At 35.9% G+C, this 19,144-nt stretch overlaps 1 protein-coding gene across 17 annotated transcripts in view; it reads right to left on the bottom strand.

Annotated features, from left to right (window-relative positions):
* SPATA13 (spermatogenesis associated 13) overlaps positions 1-19,144 on the bottom strand; it is a 132,787-nt gene that overhangs the window by 24,514 nt on the left and 89,129 nt on the right. For 13 of the 17 annotated variants that reach the window (XM_034410385.3, XM_034410397.3, XM_087894692.1 and 10 more), the window contains 2 exons: positions 13,558-13,914; positions 6,898-7,042 (listed from right to left, as the gene is read on the bottom strand). In XM_034410385.3, coding sequence (XP_034266276.2) covers positions 6,898-7,042; positions 13,558-13,914 — 502 coding nt within the window. The remainder of the gene's footprint in view (positions 1-6,897; positions 7,043-13,557; positions 13,915-19,144) is intronic. The other 4 variants (XM_034410448.3, XM_087894700.1, XM_087894699.1 and 1 more) reach the window with 1 other exon arrangement.

Here is a 19,144-nt window from a genome sequence, read left to right on the forward strand (position 1 = left end):
TGTAAATAATGATCAATCAAATTATATCCTTTCTACTTTTGCTACCACAAGTTCTAATCTTTTTAAGGATCTGCATTTTAGGAGTCTTAATATTTAAAGCTGTACAAAATATTTAATTTACAGATATTTTAAAGTAGACTAGACCTGTCCTCCTAAAAGTAACACCTAATCTCAGTTCCTTAACTTCTTTTATTTAGAATAAATAAAAAAGGTAAAAGTAATTAGAATGAATTATTTTATTAATCACAATCACAACAGAGGAATTATTCCTAAAAACAGGAGGAACAGAGATTTAAAAAAAAACCTCATGAAGTTACAGAAATGCAATATATATTTGAAAGCCATCTTCATTAAAATCCATTATTGGTTTCCAGCTTAATACTGCATCTAGATTTAATTGTCTACTTTTTTTAACGAGTTTTAAAACAGATACCCGTTAAGAAGATAACAATAAATTGGAACTGATTCATCCAGTGAATTCTGTAGAGCTGGCTTATTATTTCTTGTTCACTGTAACTCTCACTCGATTGTTTACTGTCTGAAGTAAATATGCAGACATGAATGGGCAATTTTTATCTCTCAAACGGGAGTGTTAAAACTAAAATCAACAGTGAAGTCATTTTCATTATTTTTCAGTCCCACTACTCTACTAGGTTTTCCAGTTAAAACATGATGTTAGATATCCAAGTCTAAGCCTATGTTTAAACAGTTAAACAGTCTCCTACATCAACATACTTATCTGAAGGCTTTCCAGGCTCCAAAACCGAGTTATATCCCCTCTGGCTACCATCCTGCTATCCAGAAAAAGATCATTCACCATGCACCTGGTTTACATTCAAACCAAGAATCCTTTTTAATCCGTAAATAAAAATTATCATAGGTCACGGAAACTGCAGCTATTGGAAATGCCGAAATAGCTTATTCATTGCTTTGAGCGTCTGTGGCTGCATTTCAGCCGAACTCTACTTTAAAATGACAGCTCACTCTCTGAATGTATAGCTGTGGGGTTAGTGCCTTCAGTGACATCATGGGAAATCCTTAGGAAGTTATGAAAGAAAGAAAAAGAGAGAAGATATACAGACAAATAGTGCACATGCAGCATTCATCCATATAATTTGAGTCTGATCAATTCTTTTCTTATTGTAACCAATGCACTGATTTATTATTATTATTATTATTATTATTATTATTATTATTATTATTATTATTATTATTATTATTATTATTATTATTCAGTCAGATGTTTACACTAGATTTGGCATTTTCATCTACCTATCAAGTTCTTTCCAAGGACCAGGGATAGCCAGACACTGTTTGAACAGGTTACAAAATATTATCTATTCTAAGTAAAGTTGCCTTTTGCAATTGACTGAAGATGATTTTTGTCAATGCCGATAGAGTTCAAGAGGTGCTCCAGATGTCTGGGGATTGAACCTAAGGGACCTATCACAATTATTATTATTCTGAATTAGACTTTCACTGGGCATTCAGATCCATCTTTTTAAAAACAAAAACAACAACAAAAATCTTCACCCTTCTTCCTCCAATGTTAAAGACCTACTTTTGTCTCCACAGCATTTACATAATAATAATTCACTTGATGCAAAATGTGCAAACACTGCATTATTGGAGAATGAAAAATTGCACATTTCAGCTCTTAATTCCAGGATTTCAGCAGCTGTACTGGCCCACTAGCTTACTACAGGAGTTGGGTAAATTAAATTCCATGGGCTAAGAGAGCTTCTACGTCAGTAGGATTAGTGGCACAAAGATTTATCAGCTGACTCACATTTCAAATCTATTTTAAACCAGGGGTATAAAAGAGCTGATTCCTCAGCCCACACGACTTCTCTTTAGTCTTGCCAAAAGACTAATTCCATCAAACTGCCTTTAGGAACCAGCAATTTTTGCCAGTTACTAGCAACAGAGAGATGGAAAAAAATAAAAATAAAGCCATTCTCTCTTCCTGTTGAAAACTCAGCTTTGTATCTTGTCTCCTTGAATCCACTCCCATTGGCCATTCTATAAGAACAGATGTTTAACATGAAGAATTAGACCCAAACCTGCTGCTTTTCTCTTTGCTTGCCATCCTCTTTTCCTTTTGTGACATGATTTCTAAATTATATAGGTTAACAGGCAAGGAATTCTTTTTTTCATCAACTATACATTAAACCACTGTGGAAATCTTTATAATCTAAAAAACAAACTGAAACTATATTACATTCCTGTGATAACTTATACTCCCTGTTCCTTTTTCAAAGTGCTCTTTCAAAGTCACAACTGCCTGATTTTTATCAGCTTCTGTCCTTCCCATATCACATCTGTAACCTTAGATCTCAGCTTCAAATGTACTTAAGCCTTTGGACTTCAGCGCCTTCCAATCTGCCTTTTCTGGAGCATTTGCTTTCTGTCTGGTCCTGAATATTCAGTGGAATCTGCCTTTAGAGTCTTGATCTGCTGACTCTAGAAATTAGTTTTGTGAGATGACTGTCTCTGGATTACAAAATTCAGTAGCAAAGGTGGCAATTGCTAGGATTTGGCATTGTTAATGAAGGAGAAAACCACTTCACAACAGCAACATCTACCTCAGTCTGTGAATAATTGAAAATCATTGTGTAGCAGCCAGATAGATATTAAGCAATCAGTTCAACTTTAGTAGTTGGACAACTGCACATTTTTTTAAAAAATCAGAGAATTTTAATTTAGTGAAGATAGCTTGATTGTGGACTATTGTTCCTTCTTAAAAGTATCAGTTCTAGGAGAGGAGAATTTATCATTGACTGAAAATAAATATTAACAAGTAGGTTAACTTAAACAATAAGGATCTTGTTTTCTATGGATAGGTAGCATATTATTTGGGTAATCTTCAAGAATAAGAATTTAATTTTTAAAAACTCAATCTAATGTACTGTATATATTATTCTTTAGTAATATGTGATTCCAGTGTGCCTGACAGAGAAACTACATTTTTTTGAATTATATTGGAATTTAATAAATAAAAATGAAGTTTAAAGATTTGAAAGATGTTTCAAAATGTATGTACTTGTATAAATCCCAGAAAAGCATTCCTAAGGACAGCATTGCCAAGCTAGGTCTTATAATTAAGGTCTTATTTGCTTTTTTGTTGTTTATTTCCTTCTATTGGTTCTAGGGATTTACAGACATCAGCCAGTATTCTTCAGATGGAGGTGATAAACTTTTCTCTTAACTACTTCAAAAATCCATTGATACCTGTTACAATAATAGGAGAGGAGAGGAAAGAGAATACATTTTAGCTAAAATCAACAATCACAAAGATTTGGTTTTCCATAAGTGGCCCCAAACCTACAAAGTCACCACTCAAAATTCTGCAAATGTTAGAGATGTGCTAACCTTAAGCACAAAAACTAGCTTTGGTATCCTGTTGCCTTATTTCCTAGCAACAATGTAGCCTAAATCAGAAGGGCAAAAATAGATGAAAAATATAGGGGAGTATACAGAAATTAGCTATAAGTATCCATGTAACCGAACTTTCCCACAACTGAGGAAAGCAAGAGGCTGGCCAGGAAACTTGAAATTATCTACGAAGAGTTGTTCTTGAGCATGGATTACAATTTCTTTCCCAGCACAGCAATGGTAGTTACAAATACAAGGTCAGAATTTATCTCTTCAGTGACTGCCCTGTGCTGATCTGACGCATTAAGCAATAACCCTTGTATCTTTCTATATTTGGGCTTCCTTTCCGAAAGCAGCAACAATGGAAATTTCTACTTTTTTTTAAATCCAAAAAGTAACTCAGCTGAACTGTATTTTGATGCTTTGCAAAACTCAGAGCTTTCAAAAGAGGGGGAAAAAATCCCTCAGTGCTGCTTAATTCTGTTGGCTTTTTAAGTGAGACACCCCACCCTCTTGGACCACAACTCTGCCACTGTGTTGTTCTCTGACTCAAAATATCTTTGAGGCAATACTGTAGTTTTGAAATATCCATACAAGTCATGTGGTTTCCTGGACTTCCGTGGGAAATGAACAGCCGGGTATTACGTGGCAATTTCTACACTTGGCACCTGCAAGCGTCGGCATTTTGCTATCTTTTGAAAGAAAAGGCCCAGTTGCAATGGAAACAGCTTTTCCATTGGTTAACATCAGCAGAACTCAGAATAGCTCTTGGGAGCTACAATGAGACTCTATCTAACAGAAAATAAATTCCATCTTTAGATTCCAGGCTTGACCTAAGTGATTCACTGAAGCATGCAGAAGTAAGACAGAAGCTGTAGCATTTTTTAAAAATAGTTTTTACGATTGAAGAGGGACACAGTGGGTCAGTGGTTAAGATGCTAAGCTTGTCGATCGAAAGGTCGGCAGTTCAGAGGTTCGAATCCCTAGTGCTGCATAACAGGATGAGCTCATGGTTATTTGTCCCAGCTCCTGCCAACCTAGCAATTCAAAAGCATGTAAAAAAATGCAAGTAGAAAAAGAGGGACCACCTTTGGTGGGAAGGTAACAGTGTTCCGTGTGCCTTTGGCGTTTAGTCATGCCAGTCACATGACCACGGAGAAGTCTTCGGACAGCGCTGGCTCTTATGTTTCCATGACTTTTTGGATATAGGCAAGTCGTATTTTTTACATAATGACCAGTGGATTAATTTAGCAACTCAGTCATGTCTAGCTTTGGAACCAGTTTTTGCGATTTTGCTGCACTCACATATTAAATGTGAATTACTACTACTACTACTACTACTACTACTACTACTACTACTACTACTACAACACTGTCTGGCCTTCAAAGATTCTGGGCAATTCACAAGAATCAAAGAAATTACAATAAAATCAATAAAATATAAAAATAAAAGGTGGCTAGTGCAATGAAGCAAGGAGACTAACTCATTTTAACTATCAAGACTATTGATAAAACTCTAAACAGAAGATAAACATTTTTCCCTAGCAGGAAATCGCTCTCTTGATGGCCAAGCTGCTTGAAGCACTTTCTGAGGCTTGCAAATAAGCTGGCTGATAGGCTGCTTAATATCCCCCAGAGTCCACAATTGACTATTGAGCTGTCAGAAGTATCACAGTATTAGTGCTATAGCTTTTAATTCCCAATAAAGAAAACACAATGTACAAATTAGCTCTTTGAATTCTTCAGAAATATTGCATATGGAAAGAGAGTGCATTTGCTATCTCTTGTCCTAAAACTGAGTAATATGTATATAAAATGTTTGCATATTTGGATCCAGGCATGGGAATGCATGTATATGAATATACACATGTGTGAAGACCACAATCCATCCAACATAGAGAAATAAAAAGGAAACTGACTGCCTTTAGATCATATCCAAGAAAACGGATACCCATCCAGCTTTATCGAAAAGTGTCTGACCACTCAATGTCCTACAGCACAACCAACACAAACTATGAAAAAGGAAACTAACAAACATCAAAAATAACTCAGAAACAACCAACAGACTGTTACAATTACACGGCATCACTGTAGCACAGAAACCAACTAAAGTTCTCCAGAACACCTCAAGTAAGCCAAAAGACACAAGTCCAAGAAGAAAAAATAGGAGTCATCTACAACAAACAGTGAAAGGACTGTCATAGCCACAATAGGAAGGCAGGCAGGACAGGCAGACAGAAGCACATCCATGAATACCAACTACCAGTCAGAAGACACGAAAACTCCTTAATTTTACAACGCATGGACAAAATCAACCATATTTTTAAATAGTAAATGTAACCATCCTAGACTAAGCTAAATCCAGAAACACTAGGAATTGCTGGAAGCTTGGGATTCAGATACATGAGCCATCAATAGACACAGAGGTAGACCACAATTACAAATTGCATTCAAAAGAGACAATAAAAAAGCTAAAGAGGAAGCAGAAAGACCAGAACACATCTTCTCCAGCAGCCAATTCCCAGATAAGCAGGGATTCGCATCAGACAAACAATCCAGCAAACAATAATCCTAGTCAAGGAACTACCAGGGAGAAAAACCACATCCCTGTCAAAATTGGAACAAGCTATTGTATAAGAGTAAATCCTATGCTCACTAGCACTAATGATATTCTCTAGTTGGATAACGAAATGTCTGCAAGCAAACAATCAAGCTCAGACCAAGGACTCCACACAATCCATCAACTGCCAGCTGAAAACAAGAAGAAACCAGAAACATGAAAGTATATCAAATTGCTTGTATGGTGTTATTGTTCTAAAACAGATTATTGTGTTGACTGCTTATTTCCAACGTAACAAAAAGCACAAGGAAACTGATAGGTTGGGAAGACCAGACAAAAAGCACACCAATTTTGCATGCCTGATGAAATATAACGTAATTTTAGAAAGGAAGTTGCCAAAGCAATATTGTAGCAATCCTTTCTACTTTGAACAGTAATGTTATCATAATACACATGCTATAACGTATACATATGGATGCTTACACACCCACATAAAAGATGAACCCAGTGATATATCAACATGCATCTATAGGGCACCCACCCACCCACACGGATTGGTAACCTGTTACTTTCTATATCTGATAGTTCCCTTAAGAACAGCACATAATAAAATGTGGCAGCATCTAGTAAAAAGAACACAAATATCCAGTCCAAAATACTATACATGGAGCATAGGTGTCTCAACTGTATTTTTAAAATATTTATTTTCTTGATAAAAGAACAAAGAGCCTTGCAATTAAGCAAACATACAAACATTAAAATACCACAAACTTCTAAAACTGTGATTCTGAGGGTGCAGGAAAAAAAAAATCCAAATTAAAAATACGTTTGAAGAAGACAATTATTTCTAAGACTAATTTCTACAGAAGTTGAGTTCCGAAGTGTGGGTGTTGGGAAACAATGGAGTAAAACCTTTGAATACTCTGACTTTATTTACTTCTTTCATCCCAAATGAAACTCACCATTGGATGCTCTCATTTGACGCTTACATCCAACTTTATCCAGACCAATGGGTGTGCTTTGAGAAAAGGTGAAGGGGCGGATTCTGGCTGAGACAGCTTTGTAGGGGGGAACCTGATGTGCTGGTACGGGGGGCCGTGCCACAGGCTGAAAAGGCAAAAAATATATATTTTATTACAGCTATGCAGAAAAAAATATTTATTTTGAAACTGTTTTTGAAACAAGCATAAAAGAACCTCTTGTTATAAATCAGCATTAGGGTTCCATATTATTCTCAAGATTGATAATCTATTTAACAGTAATGACTTCTCCAAATGCAAAAGAGATAAATTCTGAAGAATATCCCATGAAAAGTTAACAGTTGGGGGTGGGGGGATAGCAAGAAATTTAAAAACAGCCCTGGAAATAACGAATGATAGATAACAGATTAACAGAGTTGGAAGGGGCTTTGTACTGTAGGTCTAGTCCAACCGACTGCCTTAGCAGGAGACCCTACACCATTTCTGACAAATGGCAGTTCAATCTATTCTTGAAAGCTTCCAGTGATGAAGCTCCCACAACTTCCGAAGGCAACTTCTGTTCCATTGGTTGATTGTTCTCACTGTCAGAAAATTTCTCCTTATTTCTAGCTTGAATCTCTCCTTGATCAGTTTCCATCCATTATTCCTTATCTGGCTTTTGGGTGCCTTGGAAAATAGCTTGACCCCTTCCTCTCTGTGGCAGCCCCTCAAATATTGGAACATTGTTATCATGTCTCCTAACAAGTCTGCTTGATGACCACAGGAAGTAGGATTGGCATACTCTAAGTCCCTTTGTCTGTGGGAGGTATTCTTCTCAGCAGGGGTGGGTTCTAAATTTTTTTACTACCGGTTCTGTGGGCGTGGCTTATTTTATGGGCGTGGCTTGATGGTCATGTGACAATTCTTTAGGATTTAGCAGAGGTATTGGCCTACCAGGCTTTTAACTGCTTGCAGAGCTGTACCGGTCTACTCATTTGTTTTTGGAGGCACCAGTCTACCCATTTATTTTTGTAGGCACTGGTCTACACATTTATTTTTGCAGGCACTGATCTACTCATTTATTTTTGCAGGCACTGGTCTACCCATTTATTTTTGCAGGCACCGGTCTACTCATTTGTTTTTGGAGGCACCTGTCTACCAGCACACTGCCTTTTAACACTAGGGCGGCCATTTGAAGCCCCGCGGCAAGAGTTTAAACAGCTTTTTTCCTTCTAGCAGATCAGCTGGGACTCAGGAGGCAGCAATAGATTGGGGGTGGGGCCAAATAAAGGTAAGAATAATGCGGGGGGAGAGCGGGGGGGCAGAACCGGTTTGGTGACGTCATATCGTCACCACTACCGGCTCGGCCAAACTGGGCCGAACCGGAAGGAACCCACCACTGCTTCTCAGTCGCTATCCTAATCTTCTGGAATATAGGTAGTCCTTGACTTACAACAGTTCGTTTAGTGATCATTCAAAATTACAACGGCACTGAAAAAAAAGTGACTTATGACCATTTTTCACACTTATGACTGTTGCAGCACCCCCATGGTCATGTGATTTACATTCAAGTGCTTGACAACTGTTTCATATTTATGATGGTCGCAGTGTGATCATCTTTTGCAACCTTCTGACAAGCAAAGTCAAGGGGGAAACCAGATTCACTTAATAAATGTGTTACTAACTAACAATGTTAGTTATTCACATGTGGCAAGAAAAGTCATAAAAGGGGGCAAAGCTCATTTAACAAATGTCTCACTTAGCAACATAAATATTGGGCTCAATTGTGGTCATAAGTCAAGAACAACCTATAGCATTTTCTCTAAATTTCATATGGCCCATTTATGATGATAATTTGTTTTTAACTCTCTGTATGCCACCTTGAGCTACTTGTGATTAGATGCAGTGGTGGGTTTCAAATTTTTTTACTACCGATTCTGTGGGTGTGGCTTGGTGGGCATTGCATGGCTTGGTGGGTATGGCAGGGGAAGGATACTATAAAATCTCCATTCCCATCCCACTCCAGGGGAAGGTTACTGCAAAATTCCCATTTCCTCCCGATCAGCTGGAACTCAGGAGGCAGAGAAGAGATGGGGGTAGGGCCAGCCAGAGGTGGTATTTATCAGTTCTCAGAACTTCTCAAAATTTCCTCTACCGGTTCGCCAGTACTGGTCAGAACCTGCTGAAACCCACCACTGATTAGGTGGCTTTATAAATTTATTACTAATAAAAATACTAATCATTTTCAGAGACAATTGAACAAGAAATGTAAAAATGGAGGTAATATACTAGAATATTCAGAAAAAAGACCTTGCAGGCTCACTGAAATATTGAACTAACATATTTAGCTGCAACATACTGTTCCTTTGCTATCTCTGTTTCAATTGTGAGATGAATATAATTGCTTACATACAAGGGTGTCATTCATGCAGACATGGAAAATATCAGAGGGTTTGGGAAAAGCCCAAGGCTCGCAGATATTCAGAATATATTTCAGGGAAAAACAATTTAGAGAAAAATTTAAATCCAACAATTTATGCTACCTGATTTCTTGGAATTAAGTGAAAGAACAGGAAAGAGGAATAAAGTGAAATAAAAGGATTATATAGCTTGCTGAAGCATTAAACAAAAGCAAAATAATTCCATTTTTTTCCAATGACACGCCTATTATTTAGCATTTTAGGATGTTTGAATTAAAATACATGCACACTATTCTATAAATTAGAGTAAATTTAAATAGTGAATAAATAAGCCACATTCTAAAGAACAACTTAATTAAATGTTCACCAAATTTAGGGAAAAATAAGAAGGGCAATTTTTCTTTTCTAGCTGAAATTAGTGACACTTGTATAATTTAAACACTGGATGATTGACATAAATGAGCCATGCACAATAATTTTTGATGGGGGAGGGAGTTCATATAATGATACATCAAGACTCTTAGAAGTTGATATAATTAAGCAAATATAGCAAAACTAAGTTAAATGAACTCAAAAATCCCAAGTTACTATGGAAATACTAGTTACTCTAAACTACAGTCTCGATAATCAAGGGAGTAGTATTCACTTGCAGTCAAAATCTACAAACATACTAAACCAGAAACGTATTAATTCTCATTAGTATTATTATATTCACCATTTAAATTCTAGGATGGGCTGAGGTAAAATATAGCTTCCAATAAGGTCCCAAGAGTCACTAAAATAAATGTAACGGAAAATTTTGGACCCATTATTGAAAGGGTTTTTTTTTCTGGGCTGCCTTATTATTAAGCATAACAGAAAGCAAACAAGCAATCCACATGGCTTGTTTTATGTTTATCACAAGGGATTTTTGCAGGGAGGGTCAAAAAAAGTCAAGATGGCAGCTGCCACGGTACTGCCGAAGCTTCGCTCTTACTCATCACTGGGGCTTTGATCATGGGTCACAATCACCATCTTGACTCCTTCCTACATAGGAAGGCCCTGGTTTATGATTTGGCTGATATCATGAATCAGGATTTGATTTTCATTAACTATCTTTTTCTGGTCGTCCTGTTCACAATTCCAACACAATAAACATTTTTAAAAGCAATTTTTAATTCATGTATTTCATACAGATGTCTAACTCCAAGCTTCTTCTTCCCCTATAAAAATAAAATATCCTTTTTCATTTTTTCTTATTCGCTCTTTTCAACTAATTTGCTCTTAATAAAGAGGAAGTGAGCACTTTTCACATTTTAACTCTAAAGCTCCAGCAACCTCTTTGTCAGGTTTTCACAGCTTTTCGAGTAGCTCTTTTGTCTGGAAAGGCTTAATATTCATTGAAACTGAAATGCTTCCATCTTCTAAATTAAATTGTCAAGCAAGTGAAAGTAGTACTAATAAGGGATTTTACTTTCTGGCATTCTACTAGCTTACACTCTAGAGACTGATTTTTAAAAAGCTGACTAAGAAACAGATATAGAACTTAAAAATCCTTGCATTTTTGTGCATTTTCTCTCATTCTTTGCATACAATTGATTTTCTTTCTCTTTTTCTTAAAATAGTATGATCTTTACAAAAACCTTCAAAATCTCTTTTGATCCGTTATCTTTACAGTGCTTCATCTCTTCCAGTTAAAATAGATGCTTCACTTATAAAACCCTCTATGTCCCATTTTCCTTGTGGGTAGCACAATACAAGCACAAGGAGTTTACAATGTTTTCCACACATTTGTTTGCAAGCATTTCAACTTTTTATTAACACTGGTAGTAGGATGGTAGTTACTTCAAGCTTACAGCCAACAAATATGCATTAGAACAGCAAACATTTATTGTAGACGACTGCCTGGGAGAACAGAGTATGTGGGAGGTAGGAGGCTGAATTATACATGCATAGAAAAACTGCCCATCTTGTTGAAAAGGTAACAATATAATGAAACAATATTTGTGATGTTTCCACAAGGGGAAGTTTAAAGATAATAACCTATTTTTTCCAATAAATGAATAAACAGTGACTGTTTCATTATTAACACAAAATGTTGCCTTTAAAGGAAATTAATATTAAAGTAAATAATTCAAGGTTTGGGGGTTTGTTTTTTTATGTGTGCAAGTCTTCCATATTTATCTGTGAAATTAAAAAAAACTGTCCTTGCAAATATTCAAAGGCAAAAACAGAGAAAATTTCTAAACAAGGTACGGTATCTCTAGCAGAAACCTATGAATACAGCTAGTCCTATTCAAGATCTATTGAGTTCAGTGACTTATTGTAAAATATAATTTTATTTACACAAACTCCACTATTTGAATCCACATACATCACTCTCACAACTCAAAGCCTACATGTTTACAGACTTTGTATCACAAATAATTGTATGCATCCATTCACAATTTGAATTCTGAGTGAATGAAATGAATCTATCTTGTTAAGACAAAATTTTTGCCCCTTATTTTGGTTACATCTGCAAAATTCTTTTTTGGCTACATTTTGCCATCACACAAGCAACATTTAAGGGTGGGCTATATGTCTAAAAATATAAACATATACTTTTTTTTCCAAAAAAATGCAGGTTGAAAATAAGAATTAAGTCAATAATTTTCAAATTCATTTCTTTATAACTTGTGTTTCATATAACTGAGCCAAGGGCCATGTTTGAACAACTGCTATAGCCAACTACATTTTAATTGTGAACATGCCTAGATGTTCTTCCTCGTGAGTAGCACAGCTGCAAATCACCCACCTGTGATGGTTTAATCAACCTACAAGAATTAAGAGCGTTACTGTATTTCTTTTTCTCTCCATATATGTCATTGAGATAGCACAGCAACCTATAAACAAACTGCAGATGGGTATCTTATAGTTATGCAATGTGAGGTTGTAAGCTTTTGAGAACATTTGTAAATAAACTGTTGTTTATACCATGCCTCATGCCATGCAAATGTGGCCAAAAGCAATACAGTTAATTAAAACCCTTCTTGGAATTGTAACACAATAAAGTATAACTTCCAATATTCTAACTTGATTTGTATCTTCAGTTTGTTTTTTAAAAAATCAATAGGCCCTTCATATTTTTATGTTTTTTATTACTTATACTATCATAATCACTTTAGATGAATGAACTCCAACAAACTAGTCCAGAGGTGGGTTTCAGCAGGTTCTGACCAGTTTTGGAGAACCGGTACTGGAAATTTTGAGTAGTTCGGAGAACCGGTAGTAAAAATTCCCATCTATTCTCTGCCTCCCAAGTCCCAGCTGATAAGGGAGGAAATGGGGATTTTGCAGTAACCTTCCCCTGGATTGAGGAGGGAATGGAGATTTTACAGTATCCTTTCCCTGCCACGCCCACCAAGCCATGCCCATCAAGCCACACCCACAGAACCAGTAGTAAAAAAATTTGAAACCCATCACTGAACTAGTCCTACAACCTAGGGTCATGATATATCAAATTATTATGATTTTCTTAAAGGGATTTTATGATAATGATGGGTGCCTGCTTTGGTTTTTCTTCTGAAATAAAAGATTGGATAATAAAAAATAAAAGAGTAGACATAGATGGGATCACAAAGCAATTCTTGCTTAATACCAAGAAGAATAAAAATCTATTCCATTAGATGATCATATGCACACGATAACAAGGTCTTTGATTTTTAATAATTATACATTAAGATACCATTGAAATAATAACACAGATTTATTATGCTTTTAAACTTTTGTAACTATGAAGATAAATCATATTCTAACCATATAGGCCAGATTCATGAATCATCATGAATCATGGAGCATCGCTTGTCAATCTGCATTAAATTGGTTAAGTAAATGCCCCAATTATTATTCATAAATGTCTCTATACTCTGAAATATCCTGTTACTTTTCATATAATGCAACATAATCAGTACTGGTTTATTACAGAATGAAGAGGTGCACAGTAAAGGAGAAATATCTTAAAACCTCAGATAGATACATCAACATTCAGGGTGGAAAAGTTAGTATAGTATAGTGTACAATTATAGAGCAAGAATTATCTACAAAAAAGCATTAATTAATCTGATATCATGCTTTTAGAAGAATAAATATGCAGTGATGATTTGGAAGAAGCAGAAAGAAGGAACAGGAGTGTCCACTATGTTCTAATTTGAAGGTTACAGGGAAGAAAAGAAGGATGATCTTTTGATTTGAGTTTTTTCAGTGAGTGAATTTTATTTCTTACTTGTGCAAGGAGAGCAGTTATTTCTTCCGTTTGATTATTCTCATAGTAACTGATTGCACCAATGACAGAGATGGGTCGTCTTCTGTGGGCTTTTGGATTGGCTACTGCACAAGTTCTTGATTTAACAGGGAGAGGCTTGGTCTCACTGTCATTCTCCAGAGAGTCCATTTCCTGGGAATCCATAGCGACAGAATCTTCTGGAATGGAAGAACTTCTAATTGCCAACTGGCCATAATCTGAGAGCGGCCGAGGCCGAGATCTTTTTCCAGAACCCCATCTTCTGGTTGGGACTTTTTGAGCATCTGCTCTTTCTTCATCTTGAAATGGAAACTTCTTCCAGTGATCATCAGTAACAACCTTTTTTCAAAGGTGAACAAGTCAAATAAACCAAAAATACTTTAAAATCATATAAGGATTTATGCTCTTCTAAACAGGGTCTATGTACCATGCAATTTCCACTTCCATTTCCATTTATTTAATTTAACAAAATTCATAGGGCCACCCAATTCACTCTTAGTAACTCCAGGTGGCTTACAAGGATAAAAACCCAATATTAAAAAAATCAATAAAAAAGCAATAACCCCTCCCCCTGGCAACAAGAGTAAAATAAGCCATTTAATGAGATTATACATATACAATCAACCATATTTGATAGCAAATGTGATAGCCTGTGGTAAAACATTAATAATAATAATAATAATAAAGCCAATGGCAAGTTCAGACATTTTTCTTTTGTTAGGAAATTTTACCAAAATATATACATTCGATTTAAAAAGGAGATATTTATCCAGTAGTTTCTAGCAGCATGGGACCAAAGTATAAAGTAGGGTTTTCAGATCTGTGATTTCCTGTGTGTTACGATTCTAACTCTTTCAAAAACCAGATTTGACTGTGAAATTATAACTGTGGCACTCAAAGGTGTCCTCAAGAGAAATCATGAAAGAGAAATGATGGTGTATGTATTAAAACATGGCTTATGGATTTCCATCATATTAAAATGTACTTAAAGAAACTACATATTTTAGTTATTTGTGCAATGACATAATAACATGTCTTGTTGCAAAACGCAATGGTTATACAGTATCTCCAACCGTTTGCTCTTAACTGAGGAACATTAATATTGAATAATAGGGAAGCTATGGGTCATTGTATGGCATTAAATAAATGGATATGATGATTTGAAATTACTTTGGAAAAAAGCCAAGATACATTAATGACTTGTTATCTCATTTTCCTTTTGCATTACTGTTACCAAAAGTGAACCTTATGCTTCACTCTGCAACCTTCTTACTAGGTTGTGAGTTCCATTAAACACAAAGATTTAATTAAGGGAAGACACATGCATATTGCTAAATTCATTTTCCTAGCTATTTTTCCAATTAATTTGCAGAAGATATTGGGTTTATTCATCATGATAACACATTTTCTTTTATCCATGTTGGCTCAGCAAGTCACAAAATCATGGCTTATGAAGTATAAGTCTTGGATTTACATAATACACTTAATGGAAAATGAGCAGATCATCCCTATCCACCCCCTCCAGAGACACACATTGTATCTCAGTGCAATTTATGAAACTAGATACTATCTTTATATTGGCAGATGATTTTGTAACCTTATCTGATGGGAATGAATAGAAACAATTAGCTCAAAAAGATTCTAACAATATCTATACTTAAAAGAACATGCCTTCCTTTGAACAAAATCTGCAGTACTCTTCCCCAACCGATTAACCTCCAGATATGTTGAATTTCTAATCTCACAGTCCTCCAGCTGGCCTAGGCCCATGCCAGCTGGGAGATCCAAGGGAACTATCATAATCTAGAAGCATCTGGCTAGAGAAAGTTGGCTTGAAGCAAACCTATGGAAGAGTCTCTTCAATAGCTTGGTGATACTTTCCAAAGGCCAAATGTCACTAACAACGGGGCAAAGTGACTATTTATATAATTATAATTGCCCCTTACCTGAAGTTGTCATCATAATGAAGATATGAGAAGAGAACAAGAAACTACTATGCTGTCAAGTGATCCATTGATCTGAGCAACATTTGGACTAAGAAAGTAGGAACCCTATCAATAGTCCAAACTATCTCTTCCAATCGATACCTTCCAAGTATTATGGGGCTACAACTCCCATAATTCACTAGCTAGTATTCCTGGGAATTGCCATTTCAGTCATTTCGAAGGACTCGGACTACAGCAGATGATAAACATTCCAATTAGAAAATACTAAATTTTGGTAATCTTCTATACTCCCGACTCCTTTGCTAATGTCAGTCTCTGTTAGCATTTCAAGATATAATGCAACATATTATTAAAAATAACGTCCAGTTAGAATACACATTTTCAAGTCCTAAAGATACCAAATTGTTATCTATAAACAAAGTATCGCAAAGGTTGTAATTTTTATCGCCATAACTGAGAAAAGATGTACTGTACTGAGCAGTCTTACCTCCAAATACTTATACAGCCTGCACTCTGAACTATCCGAACTTCTACCTGATTGTTAAGAAACAACTCTCTGCATGAGCCTTGCATCAGGCAAACAAGTTAGCAATAGACCTTTCTAAGCCACCTGATGAATATTTAATTGAACATGCATCCCCCTTTATTCAGGTTTACTCTTGAATACATGTATATCTGCATAAGACTGCAGTCATGACATCAACTTCCCTGCGTTCAAATGATTAACCCCTTTCCTCTGTTATAAATCCTTGTTATGTAGTACATTATTAACAACTTAAACACAACTCTTCAAAGGTCTACTCTCACCCTCCCAAAAGCTGGCAGCAATTCATATTTACAAAACAACACAGCAACATTCAAAAATTGTTTCTTCTAAACGCCAATAGTTACCTGATTGAAAACGGCATAACACCACTGCAGTTAAAAATAGTTATTACTAGTTCACACCAGTTAAACACTTGAAATTATACACCAGACAAGGGCAAGCAAATCAGAAAGAAAATCTTTCCCAAGAGCATACCTTAGTATTGGACATAAGCACTGGAGACCCACACAGACAGTGAGACATTAAAATATTGGTTAAAGTCATCCTTCTGTAATTTTCACTTCATTTTAAAAAGAACCGGGTAGAAAAGAGCACAGCTCTTAACACAACTCGCTGACTAATATGGTCATCTCCATGACCTTGTACCTTTAAACTGGGGAAGGACACGTCATATGTCCTCTTTTATGTGCTAATACATTATTGCCCTACTGTAAACAATAAAACTTGGTGAAGAATTGGAAAGATTACAACCAGCTATAATCTGCCCAAATTACAGTAAAGGTACAGCTTGTTCTGCATTCTCTATGCAGAAGCCCAAATGAAGTCTGTTTATTAAGTTGCTTTAAATGTTTTATCTCATTTAAATTACTAACAGTGCATTATTATCATTCCAAAAAGAGTTAGATCTAAAACTTAATATATTCTATTCAGAACAACAGAATGTCAGAGTTGAACGAGACCTTAGAGATCTGCTAGTCCAACCTCTTTTTCAGGCAGGAAACTTTATACCATTTCAGACAAATCTATATTCAATCCATACTGAACAATATTTCTGTTTATGTGTCATTTCTGCCTTCCAACAATGTTTGAAGTACAGTTCTCAGAATCTCCACAATGGCTGGAAACCTTAGCTGATAAAACCTATTTTGGTTGTTATAGCCCATCTGAAATGCATATTTGAAGAGTCCATTGTATATAGGTAGATGTTCACACAGACCATAACATATAGTGCATTGTCAGGTAATAGAGGCACCAACTGTTTCAACCTTTCTTATCTTCGCTATGAACTTTCAGACTGATTAAGCAATTCTGCTTCCCAAATTGCTCCTATTCTTTAGGTCAGAGGTCCCCCAACCCCCAGTCTGTGGACCCCTGGTGTGCCAGCAACCTGGCCGCACAAACAAGTGAAACTCCATTTGTGGGAAGCAGGCAGCACTCAAAACCATGCTCTCTCTGGTCTGTGGAAAAACCTCTTTCCATAGAACCTGTCCCTGGTGCCCAAAAAGTTGGGGGCCACTGCTTTAGGCCTTCCAGAAGGGTATTAAAACTTGACTTTTCTGGCTAGTTTGGGGCCCTGAGGAGGGCACTCACTGCTGGAGGTGGTGGTTGGGATAAGAAGACCTCCTCCTCATGCTGTCTGTCTTTTAGTCCTGTTGATTTTAATAGTTTTACATTTTTAATTTGCATAGTTTTAATATTTTAATTATTTTTCTATTTGTCTTTTTATAATCTGTAAGTCATCAAAAGTCACCTTATAAGGGAGATGGGTGACATAGAAATGTAATTAATAATAAAATAAATTACACCTGGGATCATATAAACTGGCAACTGATCAGTTTTCTCTTTGTTAAGATTTTTTTCACATCCAAAATAGGAGAAAATTGCCTATGTATCTACCTACACCTATTTATCTGAACACAGCTCCCGAACACAGATAGTTGCAAAATAAGATATCACTTCCAATCTATAACCTAAATAACTTGTTAATTGTTATAATTAAACCAGCTGTAAATGCTCAGTTAATAGCTGATTGAAGCAACACGGATTTGTAGATATATCAAAATATTTTGATATTTACATGCAGCTCAACTGCATTTAATACAATTTTTTTAATTAAAAAAATTAAAATATGTTTCTATTTCCAGTAAGCCAACCATCAGTACCCTGCACAAATCAATAACCTTATGACAAATTTTAATGTGAACTTATTAAACAGTGTCATTTGGCCTTTATGTTGACAAACTTTTGAAACCCCATTTGAGCTTCAGATTCAGAAAGTTGTTTCCAAGGTATCAAAACTTAATCCTTTTCCATTTTCAGCTGGTTTTACTAATATGAGATGGCTAAACTCGAGCTAAGTTAAAAGCATTTCAAGATTCTCTTCCAGAAAATAACCCATATCTTCTTCAGGTGACTATGGCGAGATACTCCAGATCTTATGTGCTGCCATAATCTTTGAAGATATTATTAAAAAAAACAAACCTCTTGGAACTATGAGAAAATCCTTCATTGTTTTTCATAGCTTACCGTAAACTCTATGTTTGTTAGTCTGTTTCCAAGTAACACTCAAGAGTAATGAATAGCCTGCATTTGGCTTCTCGTTTCTTCTGCATCTCCTGTCATTTCAATGGGTTCTACCACTCAAGTTAGCTCTTTCATAATTCCCTTCTTGTTTCATTCCTCTGCACATTTCATCCCTTTTTCTTGGGTGATAATTGTGCCAAGGAATGAAAAGTTCTTAGCATTCAAACTGGAGAAGGGACAAGAACACTGCTATCATTAAAAATCCAAATAGATTCCCCCCCCCCCTTTCTCTGATTACTTCTCTAGTCTCCTGAGACCGGAAAGGAATGGTCAAATTAATGCCTTTAATGTTTCATTTTCACTTGATGGAAACAAAGAATTCATAGAAAGATTTGTAATCTGTGATGCAGCAATGGCCTTGCCTCCCATATTCCAGATGGCTTGAAGTATTTGCAACAAGAACAGGGGTTTGTTATCTACTCCTAACAAAATACTTCTGGGACAACTGGCAAATGAGTTCATATTAGCCATGTAAATCTTCATTTACTAATTC

The sequence above is a fragment of the Pantherophis guttatus genome, chromosome 5 (assembly GCF_059756535.1).
Source record: "Pantherophis guttatus breed Tessera chromosome 5, ASM5975653v1, whole genome shotgun sequence".
Classification (NCBI taxonomy): Eukaryota; Metazoa; Chordata; class Lepidosauria; order Squamata; family Colubridae; genus Pantherophis; species Pantherophis guttatus.